General features: G+C 49.8%; 3 protein-coding genes across 3 annotated transcripts in view; 2 read left to right on the forward strand and 1 right to left on the reverse strand.

The window, feature by feature from the left end:
- Window positions 1-21,668, forward strand: part of CYSRT1 (cysteine rich tail 1) — a 42,030-nt gene that overhangs the window by 395 nt on the left and 19,967 nt on the right. The gene's annotated exons all lie outside the window — the stretch shown is intronic.
- On the forward strand, window positions 4,407-6,023 carry LOC132763848 (ring finger protein-like). Its single transcript, XM_067472237.1, has one exon. The coding sequence runs from the start codon at window positions 4,407-4,409 to the stop codon at window positions 6,000-6,002; it is 1,596 nt and encodes a 531-aa protein (XP_067328338.1). The 3' UTR covers window positions 6,003-6,023.
- Window positions 14,046-19,858, reverse strand: RNF208 (ring finger protein 208). The gene is made up of 2 exons (XM_060757268.2): window positions 19,717-19,858; window positions 14,046-15,591 (listed from the first exon to the last, which is right to left on the reverse strand). The coding sequence occupies exon 2, from the start codon at window positions 15,004-15,006 to the stop codon at window positions 14,137-14,139; it is 870 nt and encodes a 289-aa protein (XP_060613251.2). The 5' UTR covers window positions 15,007-15,591; window positions 19,717-19,858; the 3' UTR covers window positions 14,046-14,136.

The following is a 21,668-nucleotide window of genomic DNA, read 5'->3' on the forward strand; positions in this document are numbered from 1 at the left end:
TTTGCTTCCATGCTGGGCTTCTTTCTCATGCAGATAAACATTTATTTATTTATTTATTTATTTATTTGGGGCTTTTATATCCCGTCCTTTCTCAACCTTTGCAGGGGGACTCAGGACGGCTAACAAAGCGGCACCCCATGGCGCCCACATCAAAACATAAATATACAATTTAACGGCAATGTAATTATTTTTTTTTATTTTTTTATTTTATTTTATTTACTTCATTTATATACCACTTTTCTCAGCCCTTGGGCGACTCAAAATGGTAAAAGAGTATAAACAGTATCAAACTGTATAAACAATATAAAAACAGACAACAAACAGTCAGCGGTCACCGATTTAAATCATTATCCAAGGGCAGTCCATAAGTCAACATGTCGGTACGTCCTCTCCAAAGGCCTGATCCCATAGCCAGGAATTTACTTGTTTCCGGAAGGCCAAGAGGGATGCAGCACATCTAATTTCGCTGGGGAGGGAGTTCCATAGCCTGGGGGCCACCACAGAAAAGGCCCTGTCCCTTGTCCTCGCCAGACGTGATTGTGACAATGGGGGGACAACGAGCAGGGTCTTCTCAGATGATCTTAGGGCCCTAAGTGGATCGTAGCGGGAGATACATTTGGACAAGTAAACTGGGCCAGAACCGTTAAGGCAGTGGTTCTCAACCTGGGGTCCCCAGATGTTTTTAGCCTTCAATTCCCAGAAATCCTAACAGTTGGTAAACTGGCTGGGATTTCTGGGAGTTGTAGGCCAAAAACATCTGGGGACCCCAGGTTGAAAACCACTGCGTTAAGGGCTTTATAGGCCAAAGCCAGCACGGGAGCTGATAGGCAGCCAGTGGAGCTGGCGTAACAGAGCTTCTTCTCACAATGAATCTTTCACAAAAGTTTCACTCTGTACTTTTTTACACACAGCAGATTTCACACTGGAGCTTCAAACACTGAGGCCTTCTCACACTGAGGACTTTCCCAGACTGACGCTTCTCTCACACACTGAGATGAATTAACACTTGAGTCCTTTTCATACTGAGGCCTCATAACACTCTCCTCATAACACGAGGGAGAGGGCCTTCTCGGTGGTGGCCCCCCGGCTGTGGAACACTCTCCCTGCAGACATCAGACAGGCGCCCTCCCTCATGTCCTTTCGAAAAAGCCTTAAGACATGGCTGTTCGAGAGGGCATTTAATTAAGTGCTACAACAATGTGGCAAGAAGACTGGAATGGAATAAGGAATATGAGACTGGTTATGATTCCACTATGAGACGAAGCGGATTTTTAGCGTAGTCTGTAGTTGTTGTATAGTTTATATGTTGTTGTAATTGGCTTCTTTGTAACTGTCCTTTGTGTGTATTGTACACCGCCATGAGTCGCCCTAATGGGCTGAGAATGGCGGTTAATAAGTGCATCAAATAAATAAATAAACACTGAGGCCCTGCTCTCACTTAGGCCTTCTCACACTGAGGGCTCTCTCACACTGAGGCCTTTCTCTCACAGACTGAGGACTACTAAGCTACAGGCACACCTGCTTATAATGATCTACAGCTTTTGCTAAGTCATTGTATTCATTTAACCCTTTCAGTGCTTATGTCACATTTTTGTAATTAAAAATACCTTGTTAATTTTTAATATTTCACACTTATTTCCCCTCTTGTGAGGCAGAACAGTGGAGCTTTGGGGATGCAGAGACATATGGGAGGTGCGTGAGAAGAAAGAGGGTGCTGCATGACCTCTGGGTGCCCTTTCTTCCTCTTCTCCCAACTGACTGGCTCTCTTGCATTCCTCTTCCTCCTCCTCCTGCCATCCACTTCCTCTTGCGCAGGAGTCATTGGGCCCAGGCTGGTGAGTCAGGAGGTGCCTGACCCAGATTCCTTCCTCCCTCCCTAATAAGTGGAACAAATGGGTGAGAAGAACAATTATGCTGCCCTCATGCCAAGGGAGGATGCTGACAGATGCAAGTATTAAGGGGTCGTGGCATTAGGTTTTGGTGGGCCGTTTGGGAGTTGTAGTTCACCTACATCCAGAGAGCACTGTGGTCTCAAAGAATGATGGGTCTGGACCACACTTGGCACGGATACTCAATATGCCCAAATGTGAACACTGGCGGAGGTTTATTTATTTATTTATTTATTTATTTGCAACTATTATACCCTGCCCTCTTTCACCCTGAAGGGGACTCAGAGCGGCTTACATGTAAATACAATATATTATATTATTACCATAGCACAATATTAATATTATATATTTCTGTATTTTACCATATCATTATACTGTAAGATTATTAGTAATATTACATGTAATGTAAAATATATAATTATAATATCGTATTATTATTATTATTATTATTATTATTATTATTATTGGGGGAAATAGACCTTGACATTTGGGAGTTGTAGTTGCTGGGATTTATAGTTCACCTACAATCAAAGAGCATTCTGAATTCCACCAAAGATGGAATTGAACCAATCTTGACACACAGAACTCCCATGAACAACAGAAAATCCTGGAAGGGTTTGGTGGGATTGACCTTGAGTTTGGGAGTTGTAGTTCACCTACATCCAGAGAGCACTGTGGACTCAAACAATGATGGATCTGGACCAAACTTGGCACGATTCCTCAATACGCACAATTGTGAACACTGGTGGAGTTTGGAAAATAGACCTCTTCATTTGGGAGTTGTAGTTGCTGGGATTTATAGTTCACCTACAATCAAACAGCATTCTGAACTCCACCAAAGATGGAAATGAACCAAACTTGACACACAGAACTCCCATGAACAACAAAAAATATTGGAAGGATTTGGTGAGCATTGACTTTGACTTTTGGAATTATAGTTCACCTACATCCAGAGAGCATTGTGGATTCAAACAATGATGGATTTGGACCATGCTTGGCATGAATACTCAATATGTCCAAATGTGACCACTGGTGGAGGTTTATTTATTTATTTACAACATTTATATGCTGCCTTTCCGACCCTGAGGGGGACTCAGAGTAGTGTACAAGCAAAATGTAAATACAATATATCATATTATTATCATAGCACAATATTAGTATTATATATTACTATATTGTACTATACCATTATACTGTAATATTATTAGTAATACTGCATGTAATGTAAAATAGATACTTATAATATTGTATTATTATTATTATTATTATTATTATTATTATTATTATTATTATTGGGGGAAATAGACCTTGATGTTGTAGTTGCTGGGATGTATAGTTCACCTACAATCAAAGAGCATTCTGAACCCCACCAAACTTTCCACACAGAGACCCCCATGCCTCTGGCGCAAGCCTCCCTCCAGTCTCACACGCTCCCCCTTGCTCGCACATGCGCAACACCCTCAGTATACCCACATGTGAACAGTAGTGGTGTTTGGAGAAAGTAGACCTTGACATTTGGGAGTTGTAGTTCAACTATAGTCAAAGAGCATTCTAAACACCACCAACGATAGAATTGGGGCAAACTTCCCACACAGAACCGTCATGTCTTCAAGGGAGTCGCTGGCACGAGCCTCACTCCAGCCTCACATACTCTCCCTCACCCGCACATGCGCAACACGCTGCCATGTGCTTAGCATGCCTGCTCTCCCCTCCCCGCTTGGAGTCTCAGAAACAGCCCTCCCCTTGGCTGAGAGGCCAGCCAATCACAGCAGGAGGAGGGCTTTTGGTGGGAGAATTCATTGTCTATTTCCAAAAAGGAAGAGCAGGTCAGGCAGAGAGATCTTCAGCCTTCTCTGCCAAAGGAGTTCCTCGGACCATCAGAAATATGTGTTTTCTGATGGTCTTTGGTGACACCCCCCCCCCCAGGTTGAAAAACACTGCTTTAGAGAGGGAAGCTTCTCTCTCTCTCTCTCTCTCCCTCCCTCTCTTTGGGCTTCTTTCCAAACGAAATTACGCCCAGTACATTTGTAAGTGGAGGGCCAGGCTGTGCCGGGTAAGAGGCTCGACCTGTACCTTCACCTTGTTTTGGCTGCTGTTGAGGCCGTGCTTGGTACAGAGGGAGGAGGAGGAGGCAGGAGGCCTAGCTGGGGCCTCACCTGAGTAGGTGGCTCCACCCCCACCTGGCTCACAGGAGCTGCTCTGCCCTGATTTGCTCAGAGCCCTGCATGCCGACACACCTGGCCTTTCCTGGGAACTGCCAGCCAGCCAGCTTCCTGTCTTCCATCGCTCCCTCCCTCTGAGTTGGCAGTCTTATTTGGCAGGTACAGAGGAGTGAGCCAGGAGCACAGAGGAAAAGGAGAAGGCGGCGAGTGCGGACCGAGACCTTTTGAGAGACTTGTGGGGAGATTCCCAAAATGGGAGGTTGCTGCCCACTGTCAGGAGCCTCCCTGGGGCTGAGCAACTGCCCTCTGAGCTGGCAGAGGGCCTACTGAGGCTGTGGATACTGAGACCACCACGATGGGGACAGACCCCTTGGACTCCGAGAGCAGGGGCCTTGGGACGGACCCAGCTCTCAGCCCCAGTTTGGAGGAGATGGAGGCTGCTGGTCCCAGGGCCACATGCCTTTGGGGGCAGGAAGTGAAGTCGGAGGGGAAGATGCCCAGAAGCAGAGCCAGAACGAAGGCCCTCTCGGAGGCAGAAAAAGTGGTGCTAACGGTGAGCTGCCTCCCAGGGTCCAGATGGGAAGAGGCAGATTATATTGAGGTGGAGGAAGGAGAGGAGAAGGGGGAAGTGCTGGATCCAAACCGAGAAGCTGTGGAGCGGGAACCGCTTCTGGGCCTCAGTCCTTCGGCAGCCTCAGCTCCCCTTGACCCCCCAGGCCAAGGTGGGTACAGATGGGAAGAGGTAGAGGCGGAGGAAGGAGAAGAGAAGGAGGAAGTCCTGGGTCCAAACCGAGGAGCTGCGGAGCGGGACCCTCTTTTGGGCCTCAGTCCTTCGGCAGCCTCAGCTCCCCTTGACCCCCCAGGCCAAGGTGGTTCCAGATGGGAAGAGGCAGAGAAAGGAGAAGAGGAAGGAGAAGACAAGACACACCAAGGAGCTGCCAAGCGAGAACCTCTTCTGGGCCTCAGTCCTTCGGCAGCCTCAGCTCCCCCTGACCTGGAAGGCCCTCTGCCCAGCAGTGCCAACATTCTGGAGTCCATTGAAGAGGCCGGGCATGGGCTTCCTTTAGGGGGTAGCACAGGAGCCGAGCCTCCGGTTGACACCTTGAAGGATGCAGTGCTCCACAGACAAACAGAGAATGTAAACATAGAGGAGGAGACTACAAAGGAAGAAACTGAGGAGGAGGAGGAAGTGGGATTGGAATTGTGTTGCATCCAGGTGGAGGAGCCCCTTGAGGAGGTGGAGTGTCCCATCTGCATGGAGGCGGAGCAGTCCGAAGGCGAGGAGAAGGAGATCACAGAGGAAGAGGTCAAGGAGGAGGAGGAGCAAATGGTAGTGGAGGAACTTGGAGAAGACGGGGCAACAATGGCACTGGAGTCCTGTTGCCTCATAATGGAAGAGTCCCCGGAGGAGCCAGAGTGCCCCATCTGCACGGAGCCCTATGACCAGGAGGCGCACCGCCCAGCCCCCCTGAACTGCAGCCATGTCCTCTGTGGCAGGTGCCTGCAGGCCATCATGGAGGCGGGCAGTGCTGCTGACATTGGCCGGGTGCGCTGCCCCATCTGCCGCCAGAAGACCCCCATGATGGAGTGGGAGATCTGCCGGCTGCAGGAGGAGCTACTGCTGCTGGGGGCCTCTGAGGATCCGACTGAAGAGATCCCCGTGGCAGCCTCCCTGCTCTTCCACCCGCTGCCCCCTCGGCGCCCGGGCTTCTGGGGCGGCCTAGAGCACCGTTTCCGGGTGCGCTTCCTCACCTCGCGCACTGTAGGCTGCCTGCCCTGCCTGCGCTACCCTCCAGGCCTGGTCCAGCGCCTGGAGCGCCTGGAGCGACGCTGCCAGTGGGGCTACCGCCTGGCTCTCTTAGCCTTGACGGCGGCCGATGCCCTCAGCCTCCTGCTGGTCTTCCTCCCCATCGCGCTCCTGCTCCTCCTTTTCCTCATCATGGACCAGTAGAGGATCTGGAACCAAGGCCTAGACCTGCGTTTCTCAACCTGGGCGTCGGAAGACCTGGGGGGACGCGTGGAGGGGTGTCAGAGGGGTCGTCAAAGACCATCGGAAAACAGCATTTTCTATTGGTCATGGGAGTTCAGCATGCCAAATTTGGTTCAATTCCATCATTGGTGGAGTCCAGAATGCTCTGAGTTTGTAGGTGAACTATAAATCCCAGCAACTACAACTCCGACATGTCAAGGTCTATTTCCCCCTAACTCCACCAGTGTTCACATCTGGACATATTGAGTATCCGTGCCATGTTTGGTCCAGATCCATCATTGTTTGGGTCCACAGTGTTCTATGGATGTAGGTAAACTACAACTTCCAAACACAATGCCCACCAAACCCTTCCAGTATTTTCTGTTGGTCATCGGAGTTCTGTGTAAGAAGTTTGGCCCAATTCAGTCATTGGTGGAGTTCAAAATCCTTTTTTATTGTAGGTGAACTATAAATCCCAGCAACTACAACTCCCAAATGACAAAATCAATTCCCCTCCCAACCCCACCAGCATTCAAATTTGGGCGTATCGAGTATTTGTGCCCAATTTAAGTGGAAATGCATCCTGCATATCAGAGATTTACGTGACAATTCATAACAGTAGCAAAATTACAGTTATGAAGTAGCAATGAAAATAATGTTATGGTTGGGGGTCACCACAACATGAGGAACTGTGTTACGGGGTCGCGGCATTAGGAAGGTGGAGAAACACTGCTCCAGGGAGGTGGTGGAGGGGTACAAATAAATTATTGTTGTTAATGTTATGGTTAAGGATCACCACAACATGAGGAACTGGCATTAGGTTTTGGTGGGCAGTTTGGGAGTTGTAGTTCACCTACATCTGGAGAGCATGGTGGGCTCAAACAATGATGGCTCTGGACCAAACTTGACGCAGATACTCAATATGCCCAAATGTAAACACTGGTGGAGTTTGGGGAAATCAGACCTTGACATTTGGGAGTTGTAGTTGCTGGGATTTATAGTTCACCTACAATCAAAGAACACTATGAACTCCACCAACAACGGAATTGAACCAAATTTGACCCACAGAACTCCTGTGGTCAACTGAAAATACTAGAAGGGTTTGAAGGACATTGACCTTGAGTTTGGGAGCTGTAGTTCACCTACATCCAGAGAGCACTGTGGACTCAAACAAGGATGGATCTTGTTTGGCATGAATACCCAATATGCCCAAAAGTAAACACTGGTGGATTTTTGGAACACTTGGGAATTGTAGTTGCTGGGATTTATAGTTCACCTACAATCAAAGAGCATTATGATAAAATTGAGTCAAACTTCCCACACAGAACCCCCATGACCAACATAAAATATTGTGTTTTCTGATGGTCTTTGGTGACCCTTTTGACCCTCCCCCCTTGCAACCCCCCTTGTGACCCCCCCCCCATGAGTCCTGACCCCCAGGTTGAGAAACGCTGGTCTAGAGGTTTCTAGGTGGGCACCCACATACTAATCATCCTCATCAGAATATCAGATTGTTTGCACGGACCAAATGCAGAGGGCCCAGGGGAGGCAGGCAAACAACGGCCCCAGAAAATGCCCAGCACTCTGCGGCACTGCCTGATGGGAGCTGGAGTCAAGCCGTACTTGGACTCCAAAGGAGTGACACATTGGAAAGGGAAACTTTCAGTGGCGGCCCATGTGCTGGGGGCTACCGAGGTGCAGGAAGAGTACCTCAAGGGCCTTGGTTTTGCCTTGTGCTGCTGTTTTAAATTAATTTTTAATCAGTATTTATTATTACCATTTTCAGTATGAATGTGTGGTTTGTGAAAGCAATTATCTACAGGGCAAGGTTGCATTTGCTGGAAGGGTGGCAATGTGTAAGCAGAGGCAAATGCTTTCTGTGTGGGGTCTGGTCCCATTCAGCACCCATTATCTTGAAAGGCTGGCGCTTGGTTTGCTGGGTGAGCCCTCCTTCCTGAAGATGAAAGGGCAGCCCACTCTGCACATGCTCCAGGGTGATCTTTCCCCTCTGGGGCAGGGGGGTTCACTTCAAAGTTTGGTTCAAAGCTCTTGCATTTCGTTGTCAAAGGCTTTCATAGTTTACTGTGATTTTTCGGGGCTGTGTTCGAGAAGCATTCTCTCCTGACATTTCATGCACATCTATGGCAAGCATCCTCGGGGGAATTCCAGACAGGAAACAATCAGGGCCAGCTAATAACCTCCCAACAGAGGATTCCTCCAGGCAGGAAGCAACCAAGCTTTAAAGCTGCAAGGCCATTCAATGCTAATTGAGCTAGCCAATTGCAATATTCACACTTGCCTCAAGCAGACAAGAGTTTGGTTCAAAGCTCTTGCATTTTGTTGTCGAAGGCTTCCATGGTCAGAATCACTGGGTTGCTGTGCATTTTTCGGGCCGTGTTCAAGAAGTATTCTCTCCTGACGTTTCACCCACATCTATGGCAGACATCCTTGGAGGAATTCCAGACAGGAAACAATCAGGGCCAGCTAATCTCCCAACAGAGGATTCCTCCAGGCAGGAGGCAACCAAGCTTTAAAGCTGCAAGGCCATTCAATGCTAATCAAGCTGGCCAATTGCAAAATTCACACTTGCCTCAAGCAGACAAGAGTTTGGTTCAAAGCTCTTCCATTTCGTTGTCAAAGGCTTTCATGTCCAGTATCACTGGGTCGCTGTGCGTTTTCCCGGCCATGTTCAGGAAGCATTCTCTCCTGACATTTCACCCACATCTGTGGCAGGCATCCTCAGGGGAGTTCCAGGCAGGAAGCAATCAGGGCCAATTGCAACATTCACACTTGCCTCAAGCAGACAAGAGTTTGGTTCAAAGTTCTTGCATTTCGTCGTCGAAGGCTTTCATGTCCAGTATCACTGGGTTGCTGTACGTTTTCCGGGCTGTCTTGCCATGTTCCAAAAGCATTCTCTCCTGACGTTTCAGCCACATCTATGGCTTGATTAGCATTGAATGGCTTTGCAGCTTCAAAGCCTGGCTGCTTCCTGCGTGGGGATCCTTTGTTGGGAGGTGATTAGCTGGCCCGGTTTGTTCCTTGTCTGTAACTTCCCTGACAAAGCCTGCCATAGATGTGGGTGAAACATTGGAAGAGAATGCTTCTGGAACATGACCAGACAGGCCAGAAAACGCACAGCGACCCAGTGAGTTCAACTCCCACAATTGCATTTTCTTTGGCTTCCGGTGCCCTGCTTTTCTCTCTTTCGCTTCCTGCCCTAAATGCCATAATGCCTTGAGTTAGTGAGGGAACATGTCCAGCCTCCGGCCGTGCTGCGCTCTGGTCGCCAAAGGCAGGCAGAGAGTGGCCCGGGGGCCTTGCAGTGCTTTGCGTGAGTCAGTGATGGGCGCCAGATGAGATGCCCTTCGGCCTGGCTTTCAAAAGACGGAGTGGGAGCAAAGGAAAGGAAAGCGGACCATTGGAAGCACCCAATTCTGGAAAAGGCCATGTGTGCCCATGTGTAAAACCCCAGGACACAATGGGCTCCTCGAAGACGCACGAAAATAGAAAGAGGCCTCGCCTGCAGCTTTCTGCTCATTTGCTTGTTTACAAGGAGAGCCAATGAGGCCTAATTGAATCAGACCCATGTGCAGCGCATCCCTGCCCACGGAGAAGTAGTCTGGAAAGCAAGGAGAAGAAAGAGGGGGGTGGCAGTCACCAAGAGCAGCTTGCAGACTGGTCAAATTGCCATTGAGGGCCACTGCAAGCTGATATACTGCAATGTGGCAAGAGAGTGACAGGACTGTTAGAAGGACAGAATTCATGCCTGGAATTGTTTTGGAGCCTAGAACTGAGGCCTCAATATTGTTTTGGAGCCTAGAACTGAGGCTTTACATCTCTGAGCTCTCTAGATCAGGCATGGGCAAATTCTGGCTGTTAGGAATTGTGAGAGTTGAAGTCCAAAACACCTGGAGGGCCCAAGTTTGCCCATGCCTGATCTAGATCCAGGAGAAGGTGATCCAAAGAGTCCAGCAAGTTGCAGCTGAGCATGAAAAGTATACAGTGTTCCCTCACTTATTGCGAGGGTTACGTTCCTTCCTTTGCTCCCTCTTTCCTTCCTTCCTTCTTCTTTCCTTCTCTCCTCCCTTCCTTCTCTACCTCTTTCCTTCCTTGTCCCCTTTTTCTTTTCCTTCCCTTTTCTCTCCTTTCTTCCCTACCTCTTTCCTTCCTTCGCTTTTTGCTTCCATCCTTCCTTCTCTCTTTCCTTCTTTTCTTCCCTCCCGCTTTCTCTCCTTCTTTTCCTCTTTTCTTCACTCCCATTTTTCTTTCTCTCCTTTCTTCCTTCTCTACCTCTTTCCTTCCTTCTTTCTCTCTTTGCTTCCTTCTCCCTTTCCTTCTTTCCCTCCCTCTCTCTTTTTCTTTTTTCTTTTCTTTCTTTCTTTCTTTCTCCCCTTCCTTCCTTTTTATTTCTATATTGTCATTTAGCTTTTTGTCATTTAGCTTATTTTGGTTTTTAAGTCCTTTCCACTGTTTTTGGGGGGATTTTATGAGTGATGGTCACTTGTTGGTCTGTTAGGGGTGTAGTGTCCAAATTTTGTGTCAATTAGTCCAATGGCTTTTGAGTTATGTTAATCCCACAAACGAACATTACATTTTTATTTCTATAGATTTTAGTAGTTATACACTATTTTAAGTCTTTCTAAACTTAAAATAAAGTAAAGGAAAGGAAGGAAAAGCCCTTCAAGGCTGGAGGGAGAGAGGACTGAGATGGGAAAGTGCCTCGGAGAGCGGTGGCAACAAAAACCCGCGAAAGCAAAAATACCATAATATATATTTTAAATTAATATTTTTTGAAAACCGCAAAACAGCGAGTCCACTAAAAGCGAACCGCGAAGTAGCGAGAGAACAGTGTATCGTGGGTGTTGTGTTTCAGGACCACCTGCGAAAAGCGAAAATCCGCAAAGTAGGGACGCTATATATGTATATAGCGTTCCGACGGTGAGGCAAAAGAGATTTAAAGGCACCACACACTTTTTTTTGCTAGCTGTCTCTGCTTTGCTTTGCAATCTCTCTTGATTGGCTATCTCTCTTCCACGCTCCATCGTTGCCACGAGGCGGGATTAGAACGCCGGTCAGGACAACCATTCCTAAACTGGGAGGCCAAAACCCGCAAAACAGCGAGTCTGCAAAAAGCGAACCACAAAGTAGCAAGGGAACACTGTATTCAAGAACTTCGGAGCAAAATGAAGGCAGCAGAGGAGCCCCAAAGGCCAGACTGGGCCAGTGGAGGCTCCCCAAAGCGAGGAGGTGAGTGGACAGTAGGAAATGGGTAACAAACTCCCCTCCGAGTTTAGCAATGGCCAACTCCTGTTGCCCGTCCTGGCACCAGATCTCCTTGCCCCTTCCAGAAAGCAGGAGGTTCCAGAGCCAAGTTTGCCAAGTGCCCAGGCAACGGGGGACTGCGGTGGGCATCGCTCCCAGGAGGGAGAGAAACAGAAGGAGAGTCTTGCATTATCACACACATACACACATGTGTGGTTTCCCCAAATTGCATTTGTTGTGCTTGCAGGTCCTACTTGCCTCCTCCTCCTCGTCCTCTCACAGACACTCATCCCACCAACCCCCAGAATCAGACACAACTAGACTTAATGTCAGGGAAAAACCTGTACCTTTGCATCATCATCATCATCATCATCATCATCATCATTATTGCTGGAGCATGTGTGTTGAAAATTCATCATGTCAGTGCTAGCTAATCAGCCTCCTTGTTTGTTCCTATCGTCTATGAGAAGATTTGTGGCCTTGCTGTGTCAACGCCGGCTCTTCGGCTTAGAAATGGAGATGACAATCACCGAATCATAGACTCCTGGAGTTGGAAGAGACCTGATGGGCCATCCAGTCCCACCCCATTCTGCCAAGAAGCAGGAAAATCGCATTCAAAGCACCCCTGACAGATGGCCACCCAGCCTCTGCTTTATAGCCTCCAAAGAAGGAGCCTCTGCCACACTCCAGGGCAAAGAGTTCCACTTCTGGACAGCTCTCTCTCACAGTCGGGAAGTTCTTCCTCCTGTTCAGGTGGAATCTCCTTTCCTGTCGTTTGAAGCCATTGTTTCATTGCGTCCTAGTCTCCTGAGCAGCAGAAAACAAGGCCTTGCTTTGGTGGTGATCCCATCACTTTCCCTGCTGGTTTTGTCCCTTTCTCCCCATTAGGACCATGCTGCTGGGGGGCATGTTTTTTTAAATCTAGGGTCCTCCAAATGCCTCCCTCTGTTTACCCCATGGCTCCTCCCTCTTGTTTTTGCATTTCTGGATCTAGCATGTGTACAACATGCAGGCCCAAGTTCACCTTATACTGGCATGAGGATTTTTTGGGCAGTAAAAGCCAATAATGACCAAAGCACCCTCCTCTAATGTAGCCCCCTCTCAGCCATTCTGTGGTGGATGGAGAGCTGGATGGGGAAACATATTATTATTATTATTATTATTATTATTATTATTATTATTACTATTATGAGGAGGAGGAGCCCCTGGTGGTGCAGCAAGTTGAACTGCTGTGCTGCTGAACTTGCTGACCGAAAGATCGGAGGTTCGAATCCAGAGAGTGGGGTGAGCTCTCGCTGTTAGCCCCAGCTCCTGCCAACCTAGCAGTTCGAAAACATGCAAATGTGAGTACATCAATAAGTACCACTCCAGCAGGAAGGTAACAGCACTCCATGCAGTCATCCTGGCCACATGACCTTGGAGGTGTCTATGGGCAACACCGGCTCTTTAGCTTAGAAATTGAGATGAGCACCAACCCCCAGAGTCAGACACAACTAGACAATGTCAAGGGAAAACCTGTACCTTTATATTATTATTATTATTATTATTATTATTATTATTATTATTGCTGGAGCATGTGTGTTGAAAATTCATTATAACAGTGCTAGCTAATCACCCTCCTTGTTTGTTCCCATTGCCTATGAGAAGATTTGTGGCCTTGCTGTGTCAACGCCAGCTCTTCAGCTTAGAAATGGAGATGAGCACCACCCTCCAGACTTAATGTCAAGGGGAAACCTTCACTTAGTAGTAGTAGTAGTACCAGTAGTAGTATATTTATTTGTATCCTACTTTCCTCTCCTAAACGGGACTCAAAATCGCTGACATTGTATAGAGCTGCATGCTTCTAGGCCTGGCTTCCGAACAGAGGGCTCTTACAGGAAAGAGCTGGACCTTGCCCCCATTATTTGGGGCCACCTCTGCACAAATACAAGACCGAGGCGCCTCACCCAGGGGTTCCTCTGGCCTCCTCTCACAGCAAATTGAGGCTTCCTCTCTTTCTTGGCATGACCCCCCTGCGAGGGAGACTAGCCCCCTCTCCAAACACACAGCACTTGCTCAGCATCCCGCTAGTGGGAAGAAGGCAGCCTGCTTCTGAATCAAGGCCTTCCCATTGATCACTCTCCCGACCCAAAGGCAACCCAAGGAGGAGGAGGAATTTGGCAACCGCAATCTGTTTTATTGGGTGCAAAGGGCCAACGGGGAGTGTCTCTGAAAGAGCGCCCCAAAATGAGGAACGTGGAAAAAGAGAAAGAGCCCCCCACCCCCCATCCTTTGTCCCTTGGTTCTACGGAAGAGGAGCGGAGGCCGGCATCCGACAAGGCCGTCTCTTGGCAAATTGTTTCCGGTTGGCAGCGGCACCAAGTCGGACCCCCAAACGGCTTGGCCACAGAGACAGAAGCTTTGGCAAATAACATATGGGCTCCCATCCGGCTCCTGGCACAGGCCCCATTGGCCTCTGTCTTTACCCTTGGCAACCGCTCTTCCTCCAGAGTCCTGTGGTCACAATCCTGTGCAATGATGGACCTTACGTTTCCCAACAGGGAGAAAAGGGGCTGGAGGTGGAACAAAGAGGGAAGCGAGATGGTGGTGGAGGCGGTGGAGGGCCTTGTGGCCCCTGTGCTCTTCTTCCTTCTGTCCTGCACCGAGCCTCTCTCCTTTCCTGGCATCAAGGTGACCCCTAATCCAGGCCCACTCCCCATATTCCCCTCTTAGGCCACAAAGCAATGGCCCTTGCTGCAGAGTCCCCGCATTGCTTAGCAGATTGAGTCTCAGGTTCCTCTCTGTGCAAACGGCCCTGTGGTCCAGAAGGGAGACAAGGGAGAGGGTGCAATGGCAGGGCCCCACTGTCCACGGCTCACATGATGGTGCAGGAGGAGAGCGGGTTGCGGACGTGGCAGGTGCAGGCGGCACCGCAGTACTGGCGGAAGGTCTGGTAGCAGCTGCGGTCGGCCTCGCTGCTCCACTGGACGGGGTTCCCGGGGCCAGCCAGGGCCTCGGCGGGCAGGCGGTTGAGGATGCTGGTGTTGACGGCCAGGGCGGCCAGGCCGTAGTCGGTGAAGAGGACGGTCTCGCGCTTGCAGGTGGGGCAGGAGATGAACTTGTACTTGGGGCAGGACTCGTAGAGGATCTGCAGGCACTCCTCGCAGACCGAGTGCAGGCAGGAGAGGATGCGCGGCCGCTTGTGGGTGAAGTTGTAGCGGTGGCCGCAGGTGGGACACTCCAGGGGCTCGCAGGGCGATGCCGGCGGTGGTGGGGGCAGCGACGGAGGGGGCTGCAGAGCGTACTGGTTGGCGATCACCTCATCTGAAGACGGGGAGCAGGAGGAGGGGGCTGGCGGCAGCGGCAAGGGTGGCGGGGGCCGGTGGAAGCAGATGCGCTCTCCGCGCCGGGGCAGGGGGGGCGTCCGGGGGAGCCCCAGAGGGCCGGGGGGGTCCAGCGCCGGGAGATCCCCCCCGCAGGCCTGGTTGACGATGATCTCTGGCTCGGAGGGCCAGGCTCGCTTGGCGGACAGGGGAGGCTCGCGGCGGGGTGCCGGGGCAAAACAGCGCGAGGAAGCGGGTCCCACTCCGACGCCCTGGCGCTCCGGAGGGAACTTCTCCGGGTGGATGATCTTCATGGCCTCCATCTTGAGCATGACCTGCTGCCCCTTCAGGCAGGACATGAGCAGGCTCTTGACATGGCTCTCGGGGGGTCGGCCGGGCTCCCCCAGGACCCCCTCCTGCATGGGGCTAGGCGGCCGTGGGGCCGTCTGCAGCAGGCCGGGCTTTGAAGCGGGCGCGGGACGTGAAGCGGCAGCGCTGGAGAACGCCCCCGGAGCCACCGCCCCCGGGGCGCATCGTGGGCCCAAGGTAGCAAAAATGGCTGCTTCCCGGGGCGGGAGGGGGAGGACGGCGGCGAGAATGGCGCTGGCCACTGATAAGCCCCCCAGTGGGTGCTGCAAATCCCCGGCGGGGCCCCTAACAATAGCCCTCCTCCAGCATCTCTGAAGTCTTGGAGGCAGACCTAAGGCAGCTGAGGGCCTGGGGCACCTGCTCGGCAGGTGAGTCCCACATGCAGCCGCCTCAAGGGCCGGCTGGAATTCCTGGACGAGGCCCCAGGAGAATGTGTTTGGCAAATTCCTGAGCTCTGACCTCAACCTCTCGCCCACACAGAGCAGAGTGGAACACAACAGAGTGCCTTCCTCTCCTCCAGGTGCTGGTCAAGACTCTCCGGCCGGGTGTCGAGGGGTGGTCAGACGTCTGGCTTAAAAGGTGGGCATCTGGCAAAGTGGACGTTGCTCTTCCTCTCGTTCGCAGCCCCTCGGGTCAGCCTGGAAAACAAAGCAAGATGGCTTTACAGACCTGATGGTGTCAAGACCCTGAGGCTTCACGGCTGCCTCAGTCTAAAGCAGTGTTTTTCAACCTTCCTAATGCCACAACCCCTTAATACAGTTCCTCTTGTTTTGGTGACCCCCCAACCATAATATTATTTTCATTGCTACTTCATAACAGCAATTTTGCTACTGTTAGACCTCATGAGCCAACCAGTCCAACCCGATTCTGCCAAGAAGCAGGAAAATTGCATTCAAAACAACCCCAAAAGATGGCCACCCAGCCTCTGTTTCAAAGCCTCCAAAGAAGGAGCCTCCACCACACTCCAGGGCAGAGAGTTCCACTGCTGAACTGCTCTCACAGTCAGGAAGTTCTTCCTAATGTTCACATGGAATCTCCTTTCTTGTAGTTTGAAGCCATTGTTCCATTGCGTCCTAGTCTCCAGGGCAGCAGAAAACAAGCTTGCTCCCTCCTCCCTGTGGCTTCCCCTCACATATTTATACATGGCTATTATTAATGTTATTATTATTATTATTATTATTAAACTTTATTTATACTCCGCCCCAAGGGGACTTGGGTGGCTTACATGAGGCCAAGCCCAACAATACAGCAATGCAAATAAACAACATACAACAACAGTAAAATATAAAAATTAAAAATAAAATACAAGAAACAATATAAATAAACATCAAGCAATGTGCCCTCATCATGTCTCCTCTCAGCCTTCTCTTCTTCAGGCTAAACATATCCAGCTCTTTAAGCCGCTCCTCATAGGGCTTGTTCTCCAGACCCTTGATCATTTTAGTCGCCCTCCTCTGGACACATTCCAGCTTGTCAACATCTCCCTTCAATTTCAGTGCCCAGAATTGGACACAGTGTGGTTCCAGGTATGGTCTAACCAAGGCAGAATAGAGGGGTAACATAACTTTCCTGGTTCTAGACACTAGAATCCTATTGATGCTGGCCAAAATCCCATTGGCTTTTTTTGCCGCCGCATCACATTGTTGGCTCATTTTAAACTTTTGGGAGTTGTAGTTGCTGGGATTTATCAATCAAAGAGCATTCTGAACTCCACCAATAACGGAATTGAACCAAACTTGGCACACAGAACTTCCATGACCAACAAAAAATACTGGAAGGGTTTGGTGGGCATTGACCTTGAGTTTGGGAGTTGTAGTTCACTCAAACAAATTATAGATCTGGACCAAACTTGGCACAAATACTCAATATGCCCAACTATTAACACTGGTGGCATTTGAGGAAACTAGACCTTGAAATTTTGGATTTGTGGTTGCTGGGATTTATAGTTCGCCTACAAGCAAAGAGCTGGTAGGCTGCTAGGAATTGTGGGAGATGAAGTCCAAAAACCCCTGGAGGGCCCAAGTTGGCCCACACGTAATAGACAGCATTCCTTGGACAGAAACCTATTGGGGGTGACCTTGGGAGGGTCACACTCTCTCAGACACAGGAATAACACATCCTCATAGGGTTAAGGCTTTTTGCAGGGCTCAGTTGCCCCCGAAAAGCAAAGCAGAAGAGCCTTGTGTGACTCAGAAGCAGCCCTGGTTTCGAAAAGGGAACTTAAGCAAATGGAGCTAAAGCCCATGCCAGGCCTTTACCCAGATCCAGGACCCTGGAGAGCTCCTCTGCAGCCCAGAGCCCTACCAGGAAGGGGATGGCACTTGGGGCCGCTCTGCATATGCTCAGGGGCCAGCTGCCCTCACTTTCCTTTGCATGGAGAGCTCTTCTACAGCCCTGCACTTGGGGCGCTCTGCACATGCTCAGGGGCCACCTACGATAGCTGAAATCATGCATCCAAGCTGCCCTCACTCAGCTCGCGGCCTTGGCTCTGGGCAGATGTTTGTGCATTGCGTGTGCACCCAGTACTGGAGCGTCGGCTTCCTTCCTGCGGGGTGGGTTTCGTAACTCGACAGCTTCAGCAAGGACCGGCTCGTTTTGAGGGCTTTGAGGCTGAGGCTTGTGGCCACTAGGAGCCTGCAAACGGAAGCAGTCCCTGTGCATCAGAGCTCCAAACATCCCCAGAGGACTACAAATGCCTTTACTAAGAAAACAGGTCCGCTTTGGGGTTGCAGGGACTGCCAAGAGCAGAAAGCCAGCGATTCTGCTACGGGGAAGGGGCCCAGCAATGTACCCTCCCAACAAAATCATGGGAGGCTGTTTCAGGCTCCAAACCAGGGAGGAAAGCCAGGGACTGGTGTTGCTCAGGTTGATGCTCCTTTCTTTCTCAACCTGGGGGTCGCGAGGGGGTTTCAGAGGGATCACCAAAGACCATCAGGTCTTAGGAAGCCCTTTGGGTTCACAGTGCTCTCTAGAACTCTCTTGCTTCGCTATTAGGATCAACCCGGTCCTGCAAAAGCCTGTTTCCCTACCTTATGAGGAAGTGTTATTCCTGAGGCTGAGAGAGTGCAACTCTCCCAAGGTCTCTCCTAAATCACTGTCAATTCATCCCAAATCCTTCCAGTATTTTCTGTTGGTCATGGGGATACTGTGTGGGAAGTTTGGCCCAGTTCTATCATTGGTGGGATACAGAATGCTCCTTGATGATAGCTGAACTATAAATCCCAGCAACTACAGCTCCCAAATGTCAAGGTCTATTTTCCACAGACTCCACCAGTGTTCACATGTGGGCATATTGAGTATCCATGCAAAGTTTGGTCCAGATCTACCATTGTTTGAGTCTGGATGAAGGTGAACTACAACTCCAAAACCCATGGTCAATGCCCACCAAACCCTTCCAGTATTTTCTGTTGGTCGTGGGAGTTCTGTGGGCCAAGTTTGGTTCAATTCCATTGTTGGTGGAGTTCAGAATGCTCTTTGATGGCAGGCGAACTATAACTCCCAGCAACTACAACTCCCAAATGCCAAAGTCTGTTTTCCTCAAACTCAACCATTGTTGACATTTGGGCATATTGAGTATTCATGCCATGTTTGGTCCAGATCCATAATTGTTTAAGTCCACAGTGCTCTCTGGATGAAGGTGAACTACAACTCTCAAACTCAAGGTCAAGGCCCTCCAAACCCTTTCAGTATTTTCAGTTCTGGGCCAAGTTTGGTTCAATTCCTTTGTTGGTGGAGTTCAGAATGCTCTTTGATGGCAGGCGAACTATAAATCCCAGCAACTACAAGTCCCAAATGCCAAAGTCTGTTTTCCCCAAACTCAACCAGTGTTCACATTTTGGCATATTGAGTATTCATGCCACGTTTGGTCCAGATCCATCATTGTTTAAGTCCACAGTGCTCTCTGGGTGTAGGTGAACTAGAACTCTCAAACTCAAAGTCAATGCCCTTCAACCCTTCCAGTATTTTCTGTTGGTCGTGGGAGTTCTGTGGGCCAAGTTTGGTTCATTTCCATTGCTGGTGGAGTTCAGAATGCTCTTTGATTGTAGGTGAACTATAAATCCTAGCAACTACAACTCCCAAATGCCAAGGTCTGTTTTCCCCAAACTCCATCAGTGTTCACATTTGGGCATATGGAGCATTCATGCCAAGTTTGGTCCAGATCCATCCTTATTTGAGCCCACAGTGCTCTCTGGGTGTAAGTGAACTACAACTCCTAAACTCAAGGTCAAGGCCCTCCAAGCCCTTTCAGCATTTTCTGTTGTGGGCCAAGTCTGGTTCAATTTCATTGCTGGCGGAGTTCAAGCGAACTATAAATCCCAGCAACTACAACTCCCAAATGACAAAACCCATCCTCCCCCCAACCCCACCACTATTCAAATTTCAGTAATGTGGTCCAGTGATGTGTCAAGCCCTCCCGACAGATGGCCAGCTAGCCACATAATACATAGGATTACATATGTATTTGGTATAGACACCAAATGTCAGATATTGACATGAGGATTTCTAAGAGGAGCAAAATGCCAGTTATGGAAATAGCAAGGAAAATAATTTTGATGGTTGGGGGGTCATGAGGAGCTGTCTGAAGAGGTCTCAGCATTGAGAAACACAGGCCTAGAATAGAGTGGGGGGAAAGGAAGCCCCTTGCATTGCAGGGAGGCTCCCTTGTTTACCTTGCCAGCCCTCCCCCTTCCCCTCCCAAAATAGATCCAATGCCCCTCCCGACAGCCCCCTCCCCTGGCCCTGCCCCTCCCTTCCCCGCTCACCTGCCAATCTTCCCCCCTCCTTTTGGAAGGAGGATGCTGCAGAGGAGGATGCTGCTCTTTGCAAGGATGCACTGCTCGGGCCTCCTTGAAGGCCAGGGGTTGCTAGGCTCCGCCGTTCCGCGCCCCGCCCGCCCCCCTCCGCTGCTCTTCCCCCCCGTGGCGCGCCCCCCTCCTCTCTCAATCTCAATCCCAATCCTCAATGGCTCTCTTCTGGGTTCCTCCGCAGTCGGCGCAGCAGCAGCATCAGCAGCACTGCAGTGCCCTCCGCCGCGCCTCCCTCCTTTCTCTGCAAAAGCCCAGGGGCGGAGGGAGAAGCAGAGAGGGAGAGAGGCTCCGCTGGGTCCCAGCGCCTGCCGCTTTCCCTTCTTGTCTCCAAGGGGAAGGGGCTAAGGGGGAAGAGCCAGGCAGGAAGGCACCACCCAAGCCCTCCCGACAGATGGCCAGCCAGCCATGGGCATGACTGAGAGAGACATGATAGATAGGATAGGATTGAGAGGGAAATGTATGACATACTTCATGAGCTGGAGGAGACCCACAAGGGCCATTTAGACCAACCCCCTTAGAAAGAATCATCCAACAATTCAGCCTCTTAGAAAGGACCATCCAACAAGCCAGCAAGCCATAGGTATGATTGAGAGAGAGACGATAGATAGATATGACTGAGAGGGAAATGTATGACATATTTCATGAGCTGCACGAGATCCCCAAAAGCCATTTAGTCCAAGCCCCTCAGAAAGTATCATCCAATCTCTCCTGACAGATGGCCAGCCAGCCATAGGTATGATTGAGAGAGAAAGAGAGAGATGACTTAGAGAGAAATGTATATTTCATGAGCTAGATGAGACCCCCAAGGGCCATTTAGTCCAATCCCCTCAGAAAGGATAATCCAATCTCTCCTGACAGATGGCCAGCCAGTCATAGGTATGATTGAGAGAGACATGATAGATAAGATATGATTGAGAGGGAAATGTATGACATATTTCATGAGCCAGATGAGACCCCCAAGGGCAATTTAGTCCAACCCTTTTAGAAAGGATCATCTAATCTCTCCCGACAGATGGCCAGCCAGCCATAGGTATGATTGAGAGAGAAAGAGAGAGAGAAAGATGACTGAGAGGGAAATGTATGACATATTTCATGAGGTGGATGAGATCCCCAAGGGCCATTTAGTCCAGCCCCCTCAGAAAGGATCATCCAATCTCTCCCAACAGATGGCCAGCCAGCCATAGGTATGATTGAGAGAGAAAGAGAGTGAGAGAGATGACTGAGAGGGAAATGTATGACATATTTCATGAGCTGGAGGAGACCCCCAAGGGCTCTTTAGTCCAACCCCCTTAGAAAGGATCATCCAATCTCTCCTGACAGATGGCCAGTCAGCCATAGGTATAATTGAGAGAGACATGATAGATAAGATATGATTGAGAGGGAAATGTATGACATATTTCATGGGCTGGATGAGACCCCCAGGGCCAACTAGTCCAATCCTCTTAGAAAGGATCTCTCCTGACAGATGACCAGCCAGCCATAGATGTGATTGAGATATAACACATGTATATGATATATAGAGAATAGTCGAAAGGGATCCCCAAAGGCCATCCAGTCCAACCTACTTCTTCCACAAAGAAAGGCATGAGCTGGATGAGACTCCCAAGGGCCATTTAGTCCAACCCTCTCAGAAAGGATCATCCAATCTCTCCTGACAGATGGCCAGCCAGCCAGCCATAGGTATGATTGAGAGAGAGATGATAGATAGATAGATATGATTGAGAGGGAAATGTATGACATATTTCATGAGCTGGATGAGACCCCCAAGGGCTATTTAGTCCAACCCCCCTCCGAAAGGATCATTCAATCTCTCCCGACAGATGGCCAGCCAGCCATAGGTATAATTGAGAGAGAGAGAGAGATGACTGAGAGGGAAATGTATGACATCTTTCATGAGCTGGATGAGA

Source organism: Anolis sagrei, chromosome 11 (assembly GCF_037176765.1).
Source record: "Anolis sagrei isolate rAnoSag1 chromosome 11, rAnoSag1.mat, whole genome shotgun sequence".
Lineage (NCBI taxonomy): Eukaryota > Metazoa > Chordata > Lepidosauria > Squamata > Dactyloidae > Anolis > Anolis sagrei.

Excerpts from the sequence above, each read along its gene's own strand:
- LOC132763848 (XM_067472237.1), top strand. The coding sequence starts at position 4,407 with ATGGGGACAGACCCCTTGGACTCCGAGAGCAGGGGCCTTGGGACGGAC.
- RNF208 (XM_060757268.2), bottom strand. The coding sequence starts at position 15,006 with ATGCAGGAGGGGGTCCTGGGGGAGCCCGGCCGACCCCCCGAGAGCCAT.